At 33.9% G+C, this 21,519-nt stretch overlaps 2 protein-coding genes across 4 annotated transcripts; one reads left to right on the forward strand and one right to left on the reverse strand.

Moving 5' to 3' along the window:
* Positions 1-1,572: 1,572 nt before the first annotated feature.
* On the forward strand, positions 1,573-9,573 carry LOC106051137 (alpha-(1,6)-fucosyltransferase-like). Of its 2 annotated transcripts, none has more exons than XM_056008797.1 (5): positions 1,573-1,709; positions 4,365-4,565; positions 6,092-7,045; positions 7,400-7,481; positions 8,894-9,573. In XM_056008797.1, the coding sequence occupies exons 2-5, from the start codon at positions 4,386-4,388 to the stop codon at positions 9,508-9,510; spliced, it is 1,833 nt and encodes a 610-aa protein (XP_055864772.1). In that variant the 5' UTR covers positions 1,573-1,709; positions 4,365-4,385; the 3' UTR covers positions 9,511-9,573. The 2 variants fall into 2 exon arrangements, with proteins under 2 accessions (XP_055864772.1, XP_055864773.1); XM_056008798.1 differs by having other exon boundaries at positions 1,659-1,727.
* A 359-nt stretch (positions 9,574-9,932) lies between these two features.
* On the reverse strand, positions 9,933-21,060 carry LOC106059622 (COP9 signalosome complex subunit 7a-like). 2 transcript variants are annotated; one of them, XM_056008800.1, is made up of 9 exons: positions 20,918-21,060; positions 18,654-18,815; positions 18,481-18,556; positions 18,244-18,332; positions 17,535-17,594; positions 16,607-16,749; positions 13,196-13,301; positions 10,853-10,977; positions 9,933-10,224 (listed from the first exon to the last, which is right to left on the reverse strand). In XM_056008800.1, exons 2-9 carry the CDS (start codon positions 18,810-18,812, stop codon positions 10,188-10,190), a joined length of 795 nt encoding a protein of 264 aa, XP_055864775.1. In that variant the 5' UTR covers positions 18,813-18,815; positions 20,918-21,060; the 3' UTR covers positions 9,933-10,187. The 2 variants fall into 2 exon arrangements, with proteins under 2 accessions (XP_055864775.1, XP_055864776.1); XM_056008801.1 differs by lacking the exon at positions 20,918-21,060 and adding an exon at positions 19,123-19,245.
* Positions 21,061-21,519: the final 459 nt, after the last annotated feature.

Raw genomic sequence — 21,519 nt, forward strand, 5'->3', positions numbered from 1 at the left:
TAACTAAGTTGAAAAAGTAATTTTAATGAGAGAAATATACTCATTCTTACATAGATAGTTTATATCTAATAAAAAATATTAGTAAACAGCCATGCCAAAAAACACTAAGCACACATACTTACATAGTTGGGGGGGGGGGGGAAATCGTGGTGGCTGAGTGGTAAAGCAAATGGTTTCCGAACCGAGCGTTGTTGGGTTCAAATCTCTGTGAAAAATGGAATTTTGAGCTTCTGGATTTTAGTGCGCCCCTATTTCCATTCACCTTAATTAGGAACGTTAAGGAAAGAAAAGGCAGTTTGTCGTTGTAATGGCCACTTGATACTCTCGTTAACTATCTACCAAATATAAAATTAACACTAACAGCATCTGTCCTATAGTTAATGCACTAAACAAAGCTATGATCCAATCACTTGTCTGGACCAGTTGGGGAAAATGGGGGGGGGGGGTGGGAAGGAAGAAAGTGATATCTGTGTCAATTTTTTTCTTATCGTAATTGTTTTTTACAAGCATTTATTTTTTTTAAAAGGGGGATGGGGACAACGACCTGAATTCAACTTATGACTCAAGTCTTCTCAAGCCGACAACCTAACCACTTTGCTAGTGAGGCGTTTATAAAAATAGAAGATTGTTTAGTTAACTATTATTTAGTTTAAACTTACTTTAAAGCGGAGACCTTTAAAGGAAACTAATTTAGCTTATACCACCACCTCATTCAATGGCCATTTCTTTCCCTAGTTCGAGATACCAAACAAAATAATTAATAACCGATTGCTAATTTACTAATTGTTTTTTTTTAATTGATTCTTGTATTGTCAAGTAAAATAAACAATTGAGCAAAAATTCAACTTCATCCGAGATTGGGTGTGGGACTAATAACATTTGCAAACTTTTTACCATACAGACAGACAGACAGACAGAGTGAGTTGATATAAGCTTAATAAACAAAATTGTTTGTGACCCGAATCTTCAAAAAAAAACCAACTCTTTCGTGGGGGGGGGGGGGGGGGTGAGGGGGACTTTCTTGTTGACTTCCCAAAACAGTAACCCCACCTGCCCTCCCTTTAAATCCGGCCCTGTGGATAACTTCAACTAGTCAGCGATTTTGTTGTATCCTGAGTACATAAACCTAGAAAGAGTTGATACGTACTGGTAGCTATTCGAGATGTTCATACATGGCGTAGAACCTAGAGTAGCAAGCTTTTTTGGTGTATCCGGTGTACAGGCTCATTGCGAGGCTTAATAAAGTTACAGAATTATTGATACAAATCTCTTCTGTTTGTGGTTAGTGTCTTGCGGGCAAAGGATACGCTAATCCTAGTTACTTCATATTGTTTTGTTGATTTCGAAAATCTCTAATGAAAATGTATCACAGATTTTGGGGCATGGGGGCAAATCCATAAATTGCTGTGTTTTTTTGGTGTATATGGTTTACAGAATAAACGACGTGTGAATAAGCTAAGGTTTTAAAAGTTATATGATTATTTTTGTGCACTTTTAAGAACTTTCGAATGACATTTTCTAGGCTCTTACTTTTGTGGCTTTCATTGAGATGGCAATAATTAAATGAAATCTAGCGTCTTTCGCATTGTTTAGTTTATGGTGGAAATCTCCAATCAATTGTTTCCTGCACTATTGCAAACTTGAATCAAACATCCGGGACTCCATTTTCTTGGATGCTTCGCTTGTAGTAGATCTACCAACCATTATTTGTAGGCTATACTTATTAAGTAAATCTAGATCTAATAATATTATTAAATAAATCTAGATCTAATCATATCTTAAACCTTAAGTAATATTTTTTTTCAATTAGATTTACCGTAGATCGATTTGCAATCCACTGCAGCTTTTACAAAGCTCTGAGCGTAAAATGATCTTGACTAGACTCTTATCATTTAAATTAGTAAATCTATTTTTGTGTGTTTGTGTGCATGTTTCGGATGTTCATTCAGATTGAAGATTATTACATCCTAGCCCAAATATCCCGCATGACGGCTGAAGATGGAGGCTGGCAGGGTTGGAACTCGGGACCATCGAATCGACAGTGACTGACAGTCCATAGCGCTTACCACACAACCAGGCTGCCTTTAAGATAGGGTCTAGAGACAGATATAGATTTAGCTTTATTTGAATGCAATCCGCCCATCGAATCTTCACGTGGAGAACTGAGAACACACCATAAGAATAGAGACCTGCCAATATCATGTCTATAACAAAAAATGAACCACTAGGTGACCCAAAAATGTATATGCCAATATCTATATTATCTAATATTTGACAAAATGTCAGAAAAATGACCAATAACCGGCTTTATTGATGGCCTAAAAATACGTGCTTACTCTTGGCTTGAAAATGTGCTCAAACTACATGTACAAGCTGACTTCATGAAAGCAAGTAGAACATAAACCACATTTTGTTTCATTAAGGATGCAGTAAAAGGGTTTTATGAAAGCACTACAGCAGCTTACAGACTTGTAACAAGATGTGATAAACACCCGTTGACGTGTGCCAGGCAGCGGCGTATCTAGAAATTGTCCATCATTTGGGGGCCCCCGGGGGGATTTTCATATTATCCCCCTTGCTTCCCCACCCTAGCTACGCCACTGGCCCCAGGCTTTATATTGTTTATTTTGCCATGGACACCTCCCTTTTATAACTAGGACCGGCCCGTAAATTCGAATATCACTTTTCTTCCCCTCCCCCCCCCCCCCCAAAAAAAAAAAAAATCTCCGTCTTAACAAACAGTCTTGTTTACACTATCTGACGATACTTCTGCTATTCAGTTATTTTGAAATTTTATAATAGGCTCTATGGTATTTTTTTTGGGGGGGTGGGGGGGGGGGCTGGTCATTGTTTACTTTTAACATCCAGCTTCGCCCTTGAAAACTTTCATTTTATAATCTGTTTCATGTAATTGGCAAGCATGAGCCTTTTAAATATGGTATCCTGTGCATCGAATGCTCACTTAATATTTTGGCCTGTAACCCCACCCCCACTTTAACTTTCCTGTAACATGTAGTTTGGCCTGTAACCCCACCACCACTTTAACTTTCCTGTAACATGTAGTTTGGCCTGTAACCCCACCACCACTTTAACTTTCCTGTAACATGTAGTTTGGCCTGTAACCCCACCACCACTTTAACTTTCCTGTAACATGTAGTTTGGCCTGTAACCCCACCCCCACTTTAACTTTCCTGTAACATGTATTTTGGCCCGTAATTTCTAGTTGGTTACGTTGAATTACAACGACCCGTTTATATCGACCTCCCCCCACACACAAGCACATGCTTCTGGACTACTAGTTATAAGGTCACTTTACTAGCTTTCCTTGTTACCACTCAAAAAAAAAAAAAGGATTTTACATGCAATCGATAACATCTCTTCGGATTCGTAATTCAATATTTAAGCATTTCATAGCTTATGGTCGGACGGCTTTTTTTTTTTTGTTTTGTTATTACTCTGGCGTCGTAAAACTCTCTCACCCAAGAATTCTTTTGTTTTTACTTCCATCCTCAACACTCAAAATAATAAAGTTATACTTACATTTCAGTTTGTTTTCATACATTCTTACGCACAAAAACAAAAACACGTATTCAGTCCATTTCGGGTCTAAATCACGATTAAACATCGCACGCAATCTTTACATTTCACCGTGGCGGTTTCGATCATGAAAGGTGCTTAGTTGCAAAAGGGACACAGAATAGGCACACAGAATAGGCACACAGAATAGGCACACAGAAGGTAGCAATTAGTGATATGTCAGTCAGTAGGTAGATACATGAATGAATCCGGGCCCTTAGGATTATAAATATGGAAATATGAGATATGCATGGGGAGAAAGAGAAACAGCGTGGGACTAAGGCTTGGACAGTCAAATTTTACTTTTGTTTTTCTTTCTTAAAACCTTTACAAATTGAGATCCTAATATACATATATATTCTTTCTTAGAATCTCAATCACTAAAAAAAAACAACAACAACTAGAAATACAAATCTTAAGCCAGTTTTGCTAATTGTGTAGGCTACTGCGATAGGCCTAATCATGAGAAGTTCTCAGCTAACCTTGCACTAACATTTAAACTAGCTGTAAGAAATAATTGTCAAAGAAAAAAAAATTCTAACCGAAAGGAAAACCAACGACTTAGTAGAGTTTAAGTCACTGATTAACGTTCATGACTAGATTGTCACATAAAATTCGTAGGACTTTATTATATTCTTTTTTTGAAGTAACGTCTGTAAGTTAAGTAGTTGTCTCACATTATGTTTCCCTGTTTGTCTCTGAGAAAAAGTAATGTTATACTATCTGTCTTTTAGTCAATCTACTAAGCTCTAAAGCAAGGAGCCTACACGTTTTATGTTTATCTGCAGTGGGTCACTGCATCTAACACCATGGGAAGAGAATCTGATAGTCTCAAGAGTACCGAACACAACTTCAGCTCAAGACAGTCCATTCTTCTCCTCGCCATTATGGTGTACTCGCTTGGTATTGTAGGCCAGTACTTTCTGTTGAATACCGACAAGCTGGATAAATCAATTAGTCAACTCCAGGATACAATTCAAACGATTGAGGTATTAGCTTTTATCTTACTGCGTTTTTAATACTTTCTATTCAGTTTGTACATGGAAAATTGGGACAAAAACAACAACAGGATCACGAGTTTGAATCCTTGTCTGGGCTATACGATGTTAATGAGCAGCAAAGATTTGGAGACCTTCAAGTTATATATATATATATAAAAGTCTTATTTGCCCAGAGACGGCCGTAGCAGTGAGCGGAGCCTGGGCAAGTGCTTGTCTCGTATCCCCCCCACTCTCTTTTTTTTTATGGCGCGGGTTAGGGTTAGATTACTGATACAATTTGTCTATAATATTTTTAAAATGATTAAAACGCAGAAAAACTTATTTCAAAAGGATAATATTTAACTAAAGATATATATATACCATGGGCGTAGCCAGGATTTTTTTCGGGGGGGGGGTGGGGTGGGGGGGTTTCCGCTGAAAGGGGGGTTTAAACTCAAAACTGAGTCAAAACCCATTTAGCTACGCTCATAACATTTTGAGTGCATAATTTGCTTTTGTTTTTCATATTGAAGAGGTATTTTTAGCTTCAAACCCCGCTGAAGGGGGGTTTGAACTCAAAACTGAGTCGAAACCCATTTAGCTACGCTCATAACATTTTGAGTGCGTAATTTTCTTTTTCATATCAAAGAGGGGGTTTATCGTTATTTTTGGAGGGGGTTTTAAAATCAAAATCTTCCTTAACTGTGCTCTTGGAATTTGGGGATTGTCGTTTGCATTTTTTTTTTGTTTTGTTTTATAGAAGAGAGGGGATTTAACTGCAAAAACCCCTGGTAAGGGGTTTTAAACTCAAAACCCCCTGGTAGGGGGTTTTAAACTCAAAATCCATTGGCTGTGCTGGGGCAAGTGATGGTTTAGTATTAAAATCTCACCTAAAATAAACAAAATCAAAGGAAAAAATCAGTTTTTTAATTCCGATCCCCAAGGGGGGGGGGGGGTATTTCATTTCGGGGGTTTTAACCCAAACCCCCCCCCCCTGGCTACGCCCATGACATATACTAAAAAAGACTTCTGACATTGGAAGTATCAAAATACTTATACAAAAATATTGAATTATAGAAGAAGGGAGGGGCGGTGGCTGAGCGGTAAAGCGCTTGGCTTCCGAACCGGGGTTAGAATCCTGGTGAGGACTGAGATTTTTAATTTCGGGATCTTCTGGCGCCTCTGAGACCACCGAGCTCTAGCCTGACACTAGTTGGGGAAAAGTAAAGATTGTTGGTCGTCGTGCTGGCCACAAGACACCCTCGTTAACCGTGGGCCACAGAAACAGATGACCTCTACATCATCTGCCCTAGGGACCACAAGGTCAGAAAGGGGAATTTTACTTTTACATACAAGAAGACACTGAAACATATTTCTTGTTTATACCTAGAAATATTTAATTTTCTTAACTCAGTTCCAGCAGTATGCCATTTTATGTATGACTCACATGTCCCCCGAGTATACCGTTAAATGTATTTTGTGTGTCTCAATTCTACCAGAATACTTTAATATTTTTATTGTGTTGAACATTTCAGGCTAAAAACAACGAGCTTCTGAAAAGACTTGACTATCTAAAGTTGCAAGACATCTCCAGGACAGACAAAGTGACCAGAGCTTATCGGGACATATTCAACAGAGTCGACATGGTGTTCAAGGATCTCGAAAGATACAAATCAGGAGCTGGACGGAGGCTCAGGAAGCAAATTGTCGAGGCCGAGCTCACTAGAAGACTCTCAACTAGTTTATCAAGAATGAGCTACGAGCAAGAGAAGAATCGAAGGAAGCTCGAGACCCTTGTGCGGGAGCTGTGGCTCTTTGTGGAGGCCTATCAATTCTCTCAGAAACAAGTTGATAAAGCTACAGTCTCGAACTCTTGGGCGATGCAGAATATAATAAGGTCGACAGACGCGAACGATTCGCTTGTGTCTAAGTTCAAGACTACCTTACGAGGATATAAACGATCTATTGATCACGCCCTTGATACCCTGCGTGGCTCAGACGGTCTCGACAATGACAGATTGGCTATGTCACTGGAACTTGGGGAGAGGGTCCAAAGAAGACTGAGCGCTGTTCAAAACCCGCCCAACTGTTCTGCGGCCAAATACATCGTTTGCCCACTAAAGCCGTGCGGCTTTGGTTGCGTTATCCACCACTACGTCCAGTGCTTGATTATGGCCTACGCAACTGGTAGAGTGATGGTAATCTCCGACGAAAGCGGCCCCGACGAGAGGCAACCGTTTAAGGATATGAGCGAGACGTGCGCCAGTGAGAATATCACTGTCATGGAAAAGTTGGAGGGGACTCGCAGCCAAGAACGTGTACTACGGCATGTAATTATTGAGGAAGTTTCTGAGGAAGCCAGGAAGATCATGCCTTTGGCTATACCTGCAGATCTCGCTCCAAAACTAAATTTATTCCACGGAAATCCATCGGCTTGGTGGGTCGGGCAGTTAGCAGCCTACATTATGAGACCAACACCTGAATATCAGGTAGGAATACTGCCAAAGTAGTGTATAACAAAGTGTTGTTTTTTTTAATTCAGATCATGCACGAAAAAGTGAAAAGATCTGTTCGTATCTTTTAGAGGTTTGAAATTTCAATTCCTTGCATTTAGTTTATATTTGTTTCTTAATCTCGTGTCAGAGCTTTTACTTCTGTAGTAGTTCCAATATTTAAATTTACATATAGGCCTACATAGTTGAAAGTCAAAATGTTTAGTTCACAGATTCCAACAGGTATAAGTATACCTGTAATAATTTTGTTTGTAATGTTGTTGAGTTATTTCGTAATTTAACTGTACATTGATTGGATGTTAACTGCTCATGTTTATCATGTCTTTGTAGCAAGAGCTAAATGAACTAACAGAGAGACTCGACTTGGAAGGTCTTTATGTTGGAATACACGTTCGTCGAACAGATAAAATAAGTAAGTCTATAGGCCTAAGAGAAGTAAATTTTCACGGGACATTCCATAACGGAATATTAGGTATTTTAAATAGAATCTGTACCTAAGAGATTAAAAAGGATGGTAAAGCCATTTTTAGCGGCCCCCGAAAGGGGAAAATTAAGACGCTATTAGTTTTGTGTGAAATGTCTGTCCGTCCGTCCCGTTTAGATCTCGTAAACTAGAAAAGATAGTGAAAATCCGACACCACAATATTTTAGGCCATTCAAAGTTCTGATGCAACGACTACTTTTTTCTTTTCCGAAAAGCGAAAAATCTAATTTTTAAAATCACTTATGCAAGCAGTTTTTTCATAAAAATACACCACTTTTACAACTACTAACTATTAAACACTCAAACACTTGAGGCTTTTTAGTAGGGGAGACTACATTATCCCATATTTGAATACATTTAAGCAAAAGGTTGTAATTTTTTTGTCAAAGATTTTTGTTTTTATATTTGTATTGTTAAGTTATGTAAGTTCTGTTATATTAAGTACTACATTTACATACAAACAAATGTTTTCTATTTTTTTAAACAAAAAATTTTTTATTTAGTATGCATTATAAGTTAAACATAATTTAAGTTAATTATTAATCTTGTAAACTGCATTTACTTTAGTTTATAATAAACACACCCATATGCTATCCAAATTGAGGATTCGTATAAGAGAAAAAAAAATAAAAGAAGATGAGATTGAACCTTTTGAAAACAATTAGATCAATTATAAGGCATCAGTTAGGCCAGGTTCACATCAAACTTTACATTCACTTTCACCTATCCTTTGATCTGCTGGACCGCTGAGGCACCACACAAGATCTGTCAACCCTCTTTCTCCATACTTATCTGTCATTTGTCTTTGATAGAATTTCATTCGGATTTTCTTTCTGAAAATATTGAAGCCTACCTTGGTGGATAACTTCGGGGGCCAATTTTGAGTTTGTGTTTCCACACAAACTTTGTAACCTTGTTTTTTTTTAATATAATTTTAATCTTTGTGAGCCAAGTTTTAAAGATTTTGGATTGGAGTCTGAAGATTAAGTAAACTAGAAAAACTTTTTAAGTGCCTATGACTTTGTTACAGATAAAGAAGTTTTATTTATAGTTTTATTAAAGGATTGTAGGCCTTCGGTTAATTTTGTTAAAACAAATACATGTATTTACTATTTTTATAAAACTTGTATCAACTGTGTCTGTCTGGTAAAAAGTTTGTACACGTTATACCTCCCACCCAATCTTGGATTAAGCTGAAATTTTGCTCAATTATTTTTTGACCTGACAAAAGAAGAATCAATACAAAAAATAATTAACCAATTAAATAATAATCTATTTGTAATTAGTGTTTTTTTTTATTTATATCAAACAATAAAAAAGAAGCAAATTTCTAATTTCAGTCGAGGCGGCGTATCACGAACTGAAGGAGTACATGCAGTATGTGGAACAATATTATGAAAACCTTCAAACTCCAGTCTTAAAGAGGAAAGTTTTCTTAGCGTCAGATGAGAATCTGATAGACGAGGCGAGATTATCATATCCAAATTTTACTTTCATTCACAACCCGAACATTTCAATGGACAGGAACAGCATGGACGGTTTCAAGGGACTGGTCACAGACATTTTCTTCCTCGCCCATTCGCAGTTCCTGGTCTGCACCTTTTCCTCCCAGGTGTGTCGGCTGGCCTACGAGCTGATGCAGACAATGCACGGTGACGCCTCAAACTGGTTTCGCTCCCTGGACGACATCTACTACTTCGGCGGACAGACACACCACCTGGTCCGGGCCATGGAGTCAAATGAGGAGGGTGAGGACCTCGAGGGAAACAAGATAATAAAGTTAAGGAAGGGTGATCTAATCGAGACTGCGGGTAACCACTGGAATGGTTTCTCCAAAGGAACATTACTAAGTACTGGTGAAACAGGATTGTATCCTTCTTACAAAGTAGAAGATGTGTTGGAGTATGTCTGCTTGCCAGATTTTGCAAACATTTCTTCTCTCTTTCCATTAGTATAAGTTTGTATAAGCTAATTATTGATTTTTTTTTGTTGCTGTATTAAAAAGCATGTAAAAATGAAATAGTTATTTTCTGAGACTTCTTTTATGTTGATTTTGTTTCAAAATTTTAAGAGTAAGTCTGATAAGTTGGTCGAAGTCTCTGATGTTCTGTTTTTTTGGTCTCTATTTCAAAAGATCATATAATATTTTAGTTGTAAGAAGTATGCACAGGAGTTCTGCATATATTTTTTGGACAAAAGTGAAGAGAAAAAAAATAATTTTTAGATTAAAGAAAAAGGAATTCTAATATAATTGAATGCATGTATATTTTGTCTAAAAGAGAGAATGGCTGTCTGAAGATACATAATGACTTGAAACTATTTAGTGCCCATTGATTTCATGTCATTAACTCATACAAACCCTTCTTTAAAACAACAAGATTTTTGTTTCCAATTAATTTAATTCTTTTCATAAAGTCAATGAAGATCAAAATAAACACAATTAGAAGGAAAAACACAAGACACTTCCTGTACATTCCTCCACTTTCTCATTCAGCACCACAAATCTCAGTCTATGTACAGAAGGAATAGCATATGGCTCTAAGCAGCCATTTTCTTTAATGTACAAAAACATTCATGTATACGGACACCAAATCAGGGTTGAAACTCAGACTAATTCAAAGTGGATTAAACATGTTACTTCCATAACTTGCCAGGATTGCTTCCCCTCAATCTATGGAAAAAAAATGTAACAAAAAAAGGTTCAGCTGAAATGGAGTGAAGATGATCCCTGATTGCTAATTAGATCTAGTCAACCAAGACATGGCAAATAGGTTTAAAAGCAAACCATGTGACATGTACTCAGATGGTTAGTGCCATTATGGTAAAATTTTAAAATATTATTAATATAAGACTATATGCACATTCAGAATTTCCATCTTCTAGACTAGCCGCAGACCAAGATTTATAAAGAGCCCACCAGTCTGCCCAAAGGCTCAATACTCTATTTTATATGCACATTATATTTAATTGAATTCTGTATAGAATTAGGGTTGTACAAAATTATAGGTGGAAGGGGGGAGGGGGTAAATTAGGATCAGGTTTTCATTCTTCTGAATATGTCATAGAAAGAAAATGAAATCTGAGAAGTTGACTGACAGAATGGAAATTAACAAAGAAAAGTTCATTGATTGATCAAGCAAATGAGATTACTTATATTACTAGGACACATTGTCACACAAGGCAATACCTCATAGATGGGTTGATGATAACTAAGACCAGCTCAATTGTTTGACAAAAAGAAAAGACTAGAAAGAGAATGGAGACTTAAGATGTGAATATAAACTAGAAGAGACACTTACCCTTTAGTTTTTGTTGTTTTCTTTGAACTTTTGTCAGCAGTAAGATCACTCCTGCTATCAGTGACCATGGCCTCATCCAGATCCTGTTGTTGGGTTGTCTTTATCGTCTTTTTGATGTTCAAAACCTAGAAAACATTAGTCACAGAGAATATCAGTTGAAGAGGGAAGTCACAGACAACATCAGTTAAAAAGGACAGTCAAAGATAATATCAGTTAAAAAGGACAGTCAAAGATAATATCGTTAAAGAGGACAGTCAAAGATAATATCAGTTAAAAAGGACGGTCAAAGATAATATCGTTAAAGAGGACAGTCAAAGATAATATCGTTAAAGAGGACAGTCAAAGATAATATCAGTTAAAGAGGACAGTCAAAGATAATATCAGTTAAAAAGGACAGTCAAAGATAATATCGTTAAAGAGGACAGTCAAAGATAATATCAGTTAAAGAGGACAGTCAAAAATAATATCCATTGAAGAGAACAGTCAAAGATAATATCAATGAAAGAGGACAGTCAAAAATAATATCCATAGAAGAGAACAGTCAAAGATAATATCCATAGAAGAGAACAGTCAAAGATAATATCCATTGAAGAGAACAAAGATAATATCTATTGAAGAGAACAGTCAAAGATAATATCCACTGAAAAGAACAAAGATAATATCCATTGAAGAGAACAAAGATAATATCCATTGAAGAGAACAGTCAAAGATAATATCCATTGAAGAGAACAAAGATAATATCTATTGAAGAGAACAGTCAAAGATAATATCCACTGAAAAGAACAAAGATAATATCCATTGAAGAGAACAAAGATAATATCCATTGAAGAGAACAGTCAAAGATAATATCCATTGAAGAGAACAAAGATAATATCCATTGAAGAGAACAAAGATAATATCCATTGAAGAGAACAAAGATAATATCCATTAAAGAGAACAAAGATAATAACCATTGAAGAGAACAGTCAAAGATAATATCAGTTAAAGAGAACAGTCAAAGATAATATCCATTGAAGAGAACAAAGATAATATCTATTGAAGAGAACAGTCAAAGATAATATCCACTGAAGAGAACAAAGATAATATCCATTGAAGAGAACAAAGATAATATCCATTGAAGAGAACAGTCAAAGATAATATCCACTGAAGAGAACAAAGATAATATCCATTGAAGAGAACAAAGATAATAACCATTGAAGAGAACAGTCAAAGATAATAACCATTGAAGAGAACAGTCAAAGATAATATCCATTGAAGAGAACAAAGATAATAACCATTGAAGAAAACAAAGATAGTATCCATTGAAGAGAACAAAGAAAATATCCATTGAAGAGAACAAAGATAATATCCATTGAAGAGAACAAAGATAATAACCATTGAAGAAAACAAAGATAGTATCCATTGAAGAGAACAGTCAAAGATAATAAAAGATGAGGACTATTTTCTGGACTAAATTCTACACTTTTAAACCATTTTTAAAACTAAAATAAAATACATACTGCATGAAAAAAAATATGATTTTTTGTATTAAAAAGTGTAAACTGGATAAATGTTATAGCAACAGTTACATCTATAAAAGTAGAATTATATAGAACTGCCATGCAACAAAAGTGCTAGCAATATGCTAAGTTAAAGTTAAGTTGACCATCTTGAATAAAAAACAAAAAAAAATCCTTAAAAAAAAAGGCATAATGTCTTCAGTTGTAAAGTTCTTACAAAGACTTGATACTGAACCTCTGTTTCAGTGATGACACTGAAATCGTCTAGAAGAAGATCTAAATGTTTAAAAGCAAAAACACTAACAATAGTTTCAGCTTCAGAAAGGAAAACAAAATCACAATATTTTCCATTAGTGTGTACCTCAGAACTAAACAATGACTAATGAAGTCTTTAAAAAGTTGTAGGATGATTCAGTAAAGAAAAGTTAGAAATGGTCTTTTTTTTTTCTCTAGGTAGTAACTGTAGGCTTATTAAATTTTGCAAACATTAGTTTTGTCAATATTAATTTATTGCAAAATACAAATATAATATATAAATCAACTTAGCATACTTCATCACATTATGGAAAAATCTTGAAATAATTAAACATTTTTTTGAACAATTGCAAAAGAAGCAATTATTTTTAGCATTAAAACAACAAAAGAAAAAATATATTCTCAAGCTAGAGAAATGTTAATTTTGTAATTATTTGTCAAGGAGATATGTAGTAAAGAGATTTTATAGCAAGAACAGATGGGACATCATGACATTCAGCGCTAAGACATGAAGACTTTGTAGATGTTTGATGTTTCGTAAACATGTGTTTTGTCTCTAGTTGAGTCTGTCTTGAGCTTAATGTATTACCTCATCCTCTAAAGCTGCTTGCTGTTGATTTTGCTTCTCTTTGAATGTATTGGCTCTGATGATCTGTTCCTCTATACTTTTTAAGACACCTTCACATCCATTACACCTATTAGAAAATACACAATTATTGTTAAGAGATGCATTGCCTAACTAGAACTGAAAGTCCTAGAATTAGATTCTCAAAAGGTATATTAACAGATATTTACAGTGAAAAGAAAGCAAAACAGTGAATTTAATAAAATCTAAAGTCAAGGTTAGTAGCACTTTTCCATAACAAAATTTTAGAAGGTTTTTTAAAGATGAAATGTATGATGTATGTGTAGATATATATATTATATGTGATAGGTGTCATCAGTTTATGTGATATATTGTAAAACATACATTAAACATTTATCAAATCAATTATTGTTACTTGATTTTGGTAATAATAAATATTTGACCAACATCCCACTCAGAACAGAAACAATGTCATCAGCTGTGGTATGTCCAAAGAAAATTTAATGAAAGTTATCTTTTATTCAAGTAACAACTTGACTGTCATCCCAAAACCTCAAACAACCATTTTTTTTCAAAGATTTATTAAAGAACATTACAAATGATTGCTTTTCCATTAGTTAAAATAAGAAACATTCTTAGAGATGCCTTTATAATGTGTATTCTTTGTGATGGAAATGTTCATTTTTAGTTCCTATGTGTATCTACTAAGGCAGGGCTGGCGAACCTATGGCACGCGTGCCCAAGGTGGCATGCGAAATGATTTTGTGTGGCACGCGACCACGATGATATTAAGAAATTTGTTTTTTGGAAAAATCACGGATATCTCAAATTACCATAATTAATAACGTTCAATTATTTCCGAGAACTGTAAATAATATGGAAGAAGCGCTAGTGGATCATATTCCATATATTTTTTTTCATATTACTGTGTTTCATTTGAGGAGCATTGGGCATAATACATTTTTTTCAAGACAAATCTCGTATTTGAACGAGATCTCCTTAGCTTCCGCCATTTTGTTGATACTGACATTTTTATTTTTGAGAATGACATGTTATGGTAATTATTCTGATATAAATGTATTGATGGCAACTGTGACATCGTCCGCTAGACTGGCCATCATTGCCAAATATAGCAAAGGAAATGAAATACATGAAGAACTAATACAATTAGCAACTTTACCAATGACAACAACAGGTGCAGATATATGTCAAACTGTTGTGACTGAACTCAGAAATGCAGGTGTAGATCTCAAAAAAAAAAAGTTTCTGTTACAACTGATGGTGCTCCAAGTATGACTAGAAAGGATGCAGGTTTCACCACTTTGTTTACAGGACATGTTGGACACCCACTAATAACTTTTCACTGCATTGTGCACTAACAAGCCCTATGTTCAAAAAACGGCTTAAAGGAACTTGAAGACATTATGAAATGTGTAACAAAAACCGTAAACTGCATTACTGCCCGTGCTTTGAATAAGAGAAAATTTGATCAGCTGCTAAATGAAGTTCAGTCCAGTTACTCTGGCTTATTAATGTACAACAACGTAGCCGAGGTCACGTTCTGGAACGGTTTGTGGAATGCCTTGATGAAATTCGAATCTTTATGGATTATAACAAACAAAATTGCTCAGAATTGACAAATGTTGACTGGCTTATCAGAATACTGTTTTTTTTACAGATTTTTCATCCCATTTAAATGAACTTAATACGAAGTTGCAAGGTTTCGGAAAATCTGTCGATCAGGCATTTGACATCTTAACAGCATTTGAGAAAAAGTTGAAGATTTACAAACGTGACATAGAGAAGGAAGAATTAAAATATTTTAACAAACTGAAAAAATTTTATGATGATTTAAAAGTTCATGATACTACTGGCAAAGATTATCAGAAAAGATTGTTTTTAGAGATAATTGACACAACTGCTGAACAATGGACAATGAACAGGCTCATTTGTATGTTTAGTTGACATTTGCTTACAAAATAATGGCTTTTGGATGGGGAGTATTAGACCTATTAGCGTTTTTTTTTTCAAGCAGAATTTCTTTTTCAACTACATCTATGTACTTTCCCTGGCTTTTGTCACTAAAATTCGCGGACTTTTGACAGCTGTGTGCAAATTATCTTCACAGTAAATCTAGACTCTAGATCTAAGCCACTAAAATTTGTGGACTTTTCATGGCTGTGTGAGAATTATCTTTACTGAATCGTAGATCTGAAATCTATAAAAGACTTTATAGATTCTAAATATAAGTCACTAAAATTTGCGCACTTTTTACGGCTTCACAGGGTTAAATCTAGTAATTATCTTCACCAAATTCTAGTAATTAAACGTAAATCTAGAGTCTAGATGTAAGTCACTAAATTTGCTGACTTTTCACGGCTGTGTGAGAATTCCTCACTGAATCTACCATAAATCTAGACTCTAGATCTAAGTCACAAAAATTTGCAACCTTTTCCCGGTTGTGTGCGAATTATCTTCTCTAGATTCTAGTGATTTAGCTTAAATTTAGAATCTAGAGCAATGTAGACATTATCGAGATCATTAAATTGACTAAAATTCACGGACTTTTCTGGTTAGGTGCGAATTATCTTCACTAGATACTATTTCTAGCTGTCTTTCCAGGTGAAGTCACTCTTACTGTTACAACAAGAATATTTTAGGTGAGGGAGGGCTGGGAGGGTGTAGCTAACACATTAGGCTGGTAATTGCTCTAATTATAGACAATAGTCACTACACACTAAATCTAGCGCGTCTTCAGACGTAACAATGAAAGGAAACAACCATTTTTTGCACTGCCTTTAGAGCTTGAGCCAAGGTCATTTTCAATCACAAGTTCAAAACAGGACAAAATTTTAGGAGAATTCTGGCAATTTTTAGGAGAATTTTAGGATTTTAGGAGACTTTAAATTTTTTAGAAGATTTTGGGAGCACTACAAACCCTGTAAAGTATCTTTTGTTTGCCATGGTATGGATTAATACACAACAACTTAGCGCAATTCAAAGTATATGTTAAACACTTTCTAAAATTCATAATTAATCGCAACTATTTTTAAATTTTTTTTTTTTATTATTATTAAAAACACTCGTAAAACATTGTCTTTGGCATGCAATCAACCCCCAAAAGGGTTAAGAAAAGGACCCCCACCCACCACAACTGCCAAACAATAATTATGCCCTCTGTAATTCCACAAGCCATTATGCTTTTAAAGGGTAAAGAAAATATAGAACATTTCAACTATCCTCTGCCCTTCTACATACTACTAGAGAAGAAATAACATTTTATTCTACTTAAGAAATGTTCCAGACAGATGCATTTCTATTGAGCTAGCGCTCCAGGCAGACTTATTTTGAAATGACAAATGTTTCAGACAGCTTTTTTTTCATAGACTTCAGCATTAAAAACACACAGCTTACCACTGCTGTAGAACATTGACCACCTCTGTCAATGCATTGTCGTGTATGTCCCTTCCTATAGCATAGTCCACTTCCAGTTGTTGGTTCTTTTGATCAAGCTTTCCATGAATGATGTCAGCATATATAACTTCAATTATCAGATCCTATCAGATAAAGTTTATCAAAAGAAATACTGAAATTGAATCAAGAGTGACAAACAAAAGTAGTTTTTAATTAATATGGTTATATCTTTCTCAAATAAACTTGATTCTAACAAAATTTAAATGATATTGAACTGTTTCTTAGGCCCAGCAGACTGCTTTGTAATAAAAACATACAGACGCATGGTTATATGAAACATCAGATAAATTCTACGAGCTTTGTCAAATTAAAATTGCTTTCACTCAACTGAATTAGTCTGTCAAAGAAAAAAAATATGATTGAACCTGATTTGATTGCATTATGTTTTATTTCAGTCTAGGGAAATCAGAATTTAATGATATATCACAAAGAAAAAGATGAGCATAGATGATGAAGTAGTTTAAAAGGATCCTAAAAAACTGTTTAATAAAACACACCTTTAAAAACAATAGGATATGGGATGATGGTTCATAGAAAGATGGTAATGTCAAAATGTAAATTATAATTTTACATCACATTAGGCCTTGGCAGCTGTTTCTGATTAAATACATGCTTCCTTATCCAATAATTACATTAATAAAAATCAAAATTTTTTTTTGTTTTTTGTTTTTTTGCAACATTTTACAACCTTACATATTTAAGTAAAAAAAAACAACAAACAAACAAAAACACCTGACTACTGTAAGACTACAATATCATTAATTTCTTTTAGTAGCCAAAAAACTAACATTTACAGCATCCCTATGTGCAGGCCATCAAGACATTAAAACACACAATTTACAATCATTTTGTATACTATATGGCCTACCTCTAAATTCCTCACATTATCAATTGCCAATTCATCCAATAAAACAGAATAAGGAATGCACTGAAAAAAAAATCAAATATTGATAATATATGAATACAGCAACCAAAATATTTCATACAAATGTATTTATGTAAATTGCTTCCAATTTTTTTTTAAAAGCTTTTATCTTACAAGAAAAACTAATGAAAAACTCATAAATAACAAGGTGACAATTTTACATTGTGGATTTTTCTCAAAAAAAAAAAAATACAACAAAACAAACCCAATTAAAATATGGGAATAGCATTATTCAGTACTTGTTTGACTCCCATAAAATTCATATTAAGCAGAATATTGGTTTTTAAATTAAAAACAACAACAACTGAATTACTGAATTCATAGGCTTTTCACCCAATCAACTCTTCTTTTCCTCACAATACATTGGCATAATGAATGACGAATGTTAGACCATTACTGAGGAAGTTTAATAACATTAAAAAAAAAAGTGCATAATTAGTGATATTCTATTATTAAAGTTAGGAGGTCAGATTTTTCATTCTATCATTTATAAAAATCACTGTGTTATCAAACTATAACCTATTCTGAAATACATCAAAGAAAGTCTATGGTTTATTTCCATGTCATTAACTTCTCTTTGACAAGACTATGGGTCTTACATCTTGCAATCACAACAGGCTACTAAAATAAAAGACTATCAAAGTATTATTACTTTTGTTTTCGTTGCCAAGGACACAACTGTTAAATGCCTGAGTTTAGTTAGCTGGGCTGCTGTGAGGTCTGGCAACTGGGCTGTACTTGCTGAGAAAGAAAACAAAGGAGCAAATGTTTTAATAGAAAGCATTTTATATATATATAAACATTCCTTAAATTTTAGTACGAATAGGTTTATTTGTTTTAAACAACAACTTCAATAAAAAAAAAAAATAAATGCTATTTAAAGACTGACCTTTGTAATCTTTGTAAGTTCCATATGCAAATACATTTAACAACTGGAACACAGCAGCATGGGGGCCATTTGCTAGCTGATAAAAAATATATTAAATCAAGATGTAAAAAGTAGTTAATTTAAATACAATTTTAAAATTTCACAAATTCTATATGCAAAATGGTGATATCAACCTCTTGAACATTAGGCAAATGAAGAATCTCCCCAAATACAAAGACATTAGGTGCACCCATAGCCTGGGTTACAATACTGGCAGCGCCTGCTTGTTTAGCATCTTTTAGTAGCAACAGAAAAGGTTCTAGTGGGTTGGCAGTTTTCTCTGCAGATGACATTATCTGAAATATATGAATGGCAATCTTTCATCAAAATTATTCATTTCGTACAATGAACATCTTTGTAAAGCAACTACAAACAAATGCTGGCGATATTTATATAGGTCTGTGAGTCTGCTCTACAGCGCTATTATTTCTATATTTTTATTTTCTTTCTCTTTCTATCAGTTTAAAGTTGGCGATATTAAAAATCAACTGGGTTATCCCCCTTTGTAAATATACTTTTAGTCTTCTTATCTTATATGATGCAAACGTCACTTTAAAAAAGAATATGATTACGTCCTACGCGCCATGCATATTAACCAATTACCTAAATTCTGTCAAGTCACTGGTTTTCCTGGCTAGCTCAGGCAACCTATTCCATGCTCTAATAGCGCTAGGGAAGAAGAGCACTTGTACAAATTTGTCCTAGCATATGGAACGAGGAATGTGTCTTATCTTTGTGTCTTTCTGAGTATTTTATTTAATTTTTTTTAAAGATTATGGTTCAGTGTTTTATGTATAATTGCTACTTTAATTTTAAGTCTTCTATCCTGAAGGCTTTCTAAATTTAGTGATTTTACTAAAGGTGTTACTATAGTCAAATGTGAATATTCGTTTGTTATGAATCTCACTGCTCTATTTTGTGTCTTTTCCAGTTTCTTAATGTTTTCTTGAGTTGAGGGGGTCCCAAACACAAGATGCATATTCTATTATTGGCCTAACCAAGGTAAAATAACATTTTAGTTTTATGTTCTTATTTGATTTATAGAAATTTCTTTTAATAAACCCTAATGCTTTGATTTTTTGATAGTTTCATCAATATGGGGATTCCATGACAGTTTTTCATTTCGGTACTTTGCATTTTAGTCTGTGTTACTGGCTTACCATGAATAAGATAAGTGGAATTGATTTGCTTTAGTTTTTTTGTTACTCTTAATAACTGACATTTTTCTGGGTGGAAAGACATGCAAGAAATTTAAGCATTCCCATTTCTGTAATTCATCTAATTCTCTTGATCCAGTGCCTGGACAACATAAAAATTCTGGCCAGTGGTTGCCAGGTCTCCCTAGAGACGTAAATATGCCAGCTGAATGCGGAAATTACACATGTATATTAAATATATCAATTTTGATTGAAAAAAGAATGAGGAATACATAGATTTGATAGATATCAACATCTATAGGTCAAATGTGAAAATGGCTGTCAGTGGGCTTAATTTGCTTGAAATTCACACTACTCTAAATCTAGATCTACTGCACTGTGTCTAATTCTAATTCTAGACTTTGACTCTAGACTAGATTAGCTCTAGATCTGATCTGCACTTCTATACTAACAGACTCTAGATCTACTCAGGAGTGAATAATCTAGCTAGCAGAACTGTCAGTATGAGTATATATATACTACATTTATATACATACAATTTTTTAATACACTGATTTGACTGATCAATGATAGATGATATAGAACTGATAGTATAGAGTATAGTACTTTAGTAGGTTACTACACTACTGTGAGTAATTAGATCTCATTTCATCTAAATAAATCTAGTCTCTAGATCTAGAATATTCTAGAAAAAAGAAGAAATATATTCTTGATCTACACTAGTCTACAGTTGACTACATTTAAGACTGTCACTGTATATTAGTAATAGTATACTATAATAACTATATTACTATATATAATATATATAATAATATATATATAGATCTATATAATTTAAATATAATATTATTATTATACATGCTTGTTGATTGATCATTTTGATGCTACACTTCTACTAAGTTCTACTTGATCTAGAATCTAGATTTAAGATTAAAAACTCACTGTAACATTAACAATGCTAAGGCTAAGACTAAGTAAGGCCTAAACTAAAACGTAGCCTTACTTACTAACTTAAGCTTCTATGTCTAAGCCGTCTACTCTAACTCTAAGCACTGACTAAGAAGTGCTAAGAATAAGAAGCCAGGCATGAGATGATCAGGGCTAAAAGTAAAAGTGAGACTAGACTAGAGACACGAGAGTAGAAGAGTAAGACTAACTTAAACTTACTAACTCAACTATTCATATAATAATTATTATTATAATATTGACAGTACTGTCACTGTGTGTGTATGTATACTTACAAAATTATAGATCTATCTCGATTATAGATCTAAGTATATATTTACTATTTTAAGTATTTAATCTAGATCTACTATAAATCAAGATATCTAGATTATAAGGTAAGAGTAACGGTTCTTGAGTAAATAGTCAAAATAAAATGTATCGAAACAAGGAAACGAAATAAAAAAGCAAAATAAAAACAAACAAAAAAAAATCATTAAAAAAATTATCCAAGGAAAGTACCTTAAATATTTATTTAATATACATTTTTTATTTATTATAACGAATTTTTTTAATTGATTCATGTAGATCTAGACTCTATAAAAAATTATGAATAATTATACGAAATTTCAACTTGATCCGAGAATTTATAGTAGGAGATTAAAAAAAAAAGATTTCAACAATGTAAGGAGAATAACTGCACCTATACAGTAACATTTAGCAATAAGTAGCATTTATTTCCAGTGAAAAAAATTCAAGGTCGATGACCCCTGGAATTTCATTAAAAACTGTCTTTAACATTATAGACAATCATATACCAACTAAATACACATCAAACAAAATAAATAAATGCTGGTTTAAAAATAGATTAAAGAAACTTTGTAAACAGAAGTAAAACCTA

Source organism: Biomphalaria glabrata, chromosome 13 (genome assembly GCF_947242115.1).
Source record: "Biomphalaria glabrata chromosome 13, xgBioGlab47.1, whole genome shotgun sequence".
Taxonomy (NCBI): domain Eukaryota; kingdom Metazoa; phylum Mollusca; class Gastropoda; family Planorbidae; genus Biomphalaria; species Biomphalaria glabrata.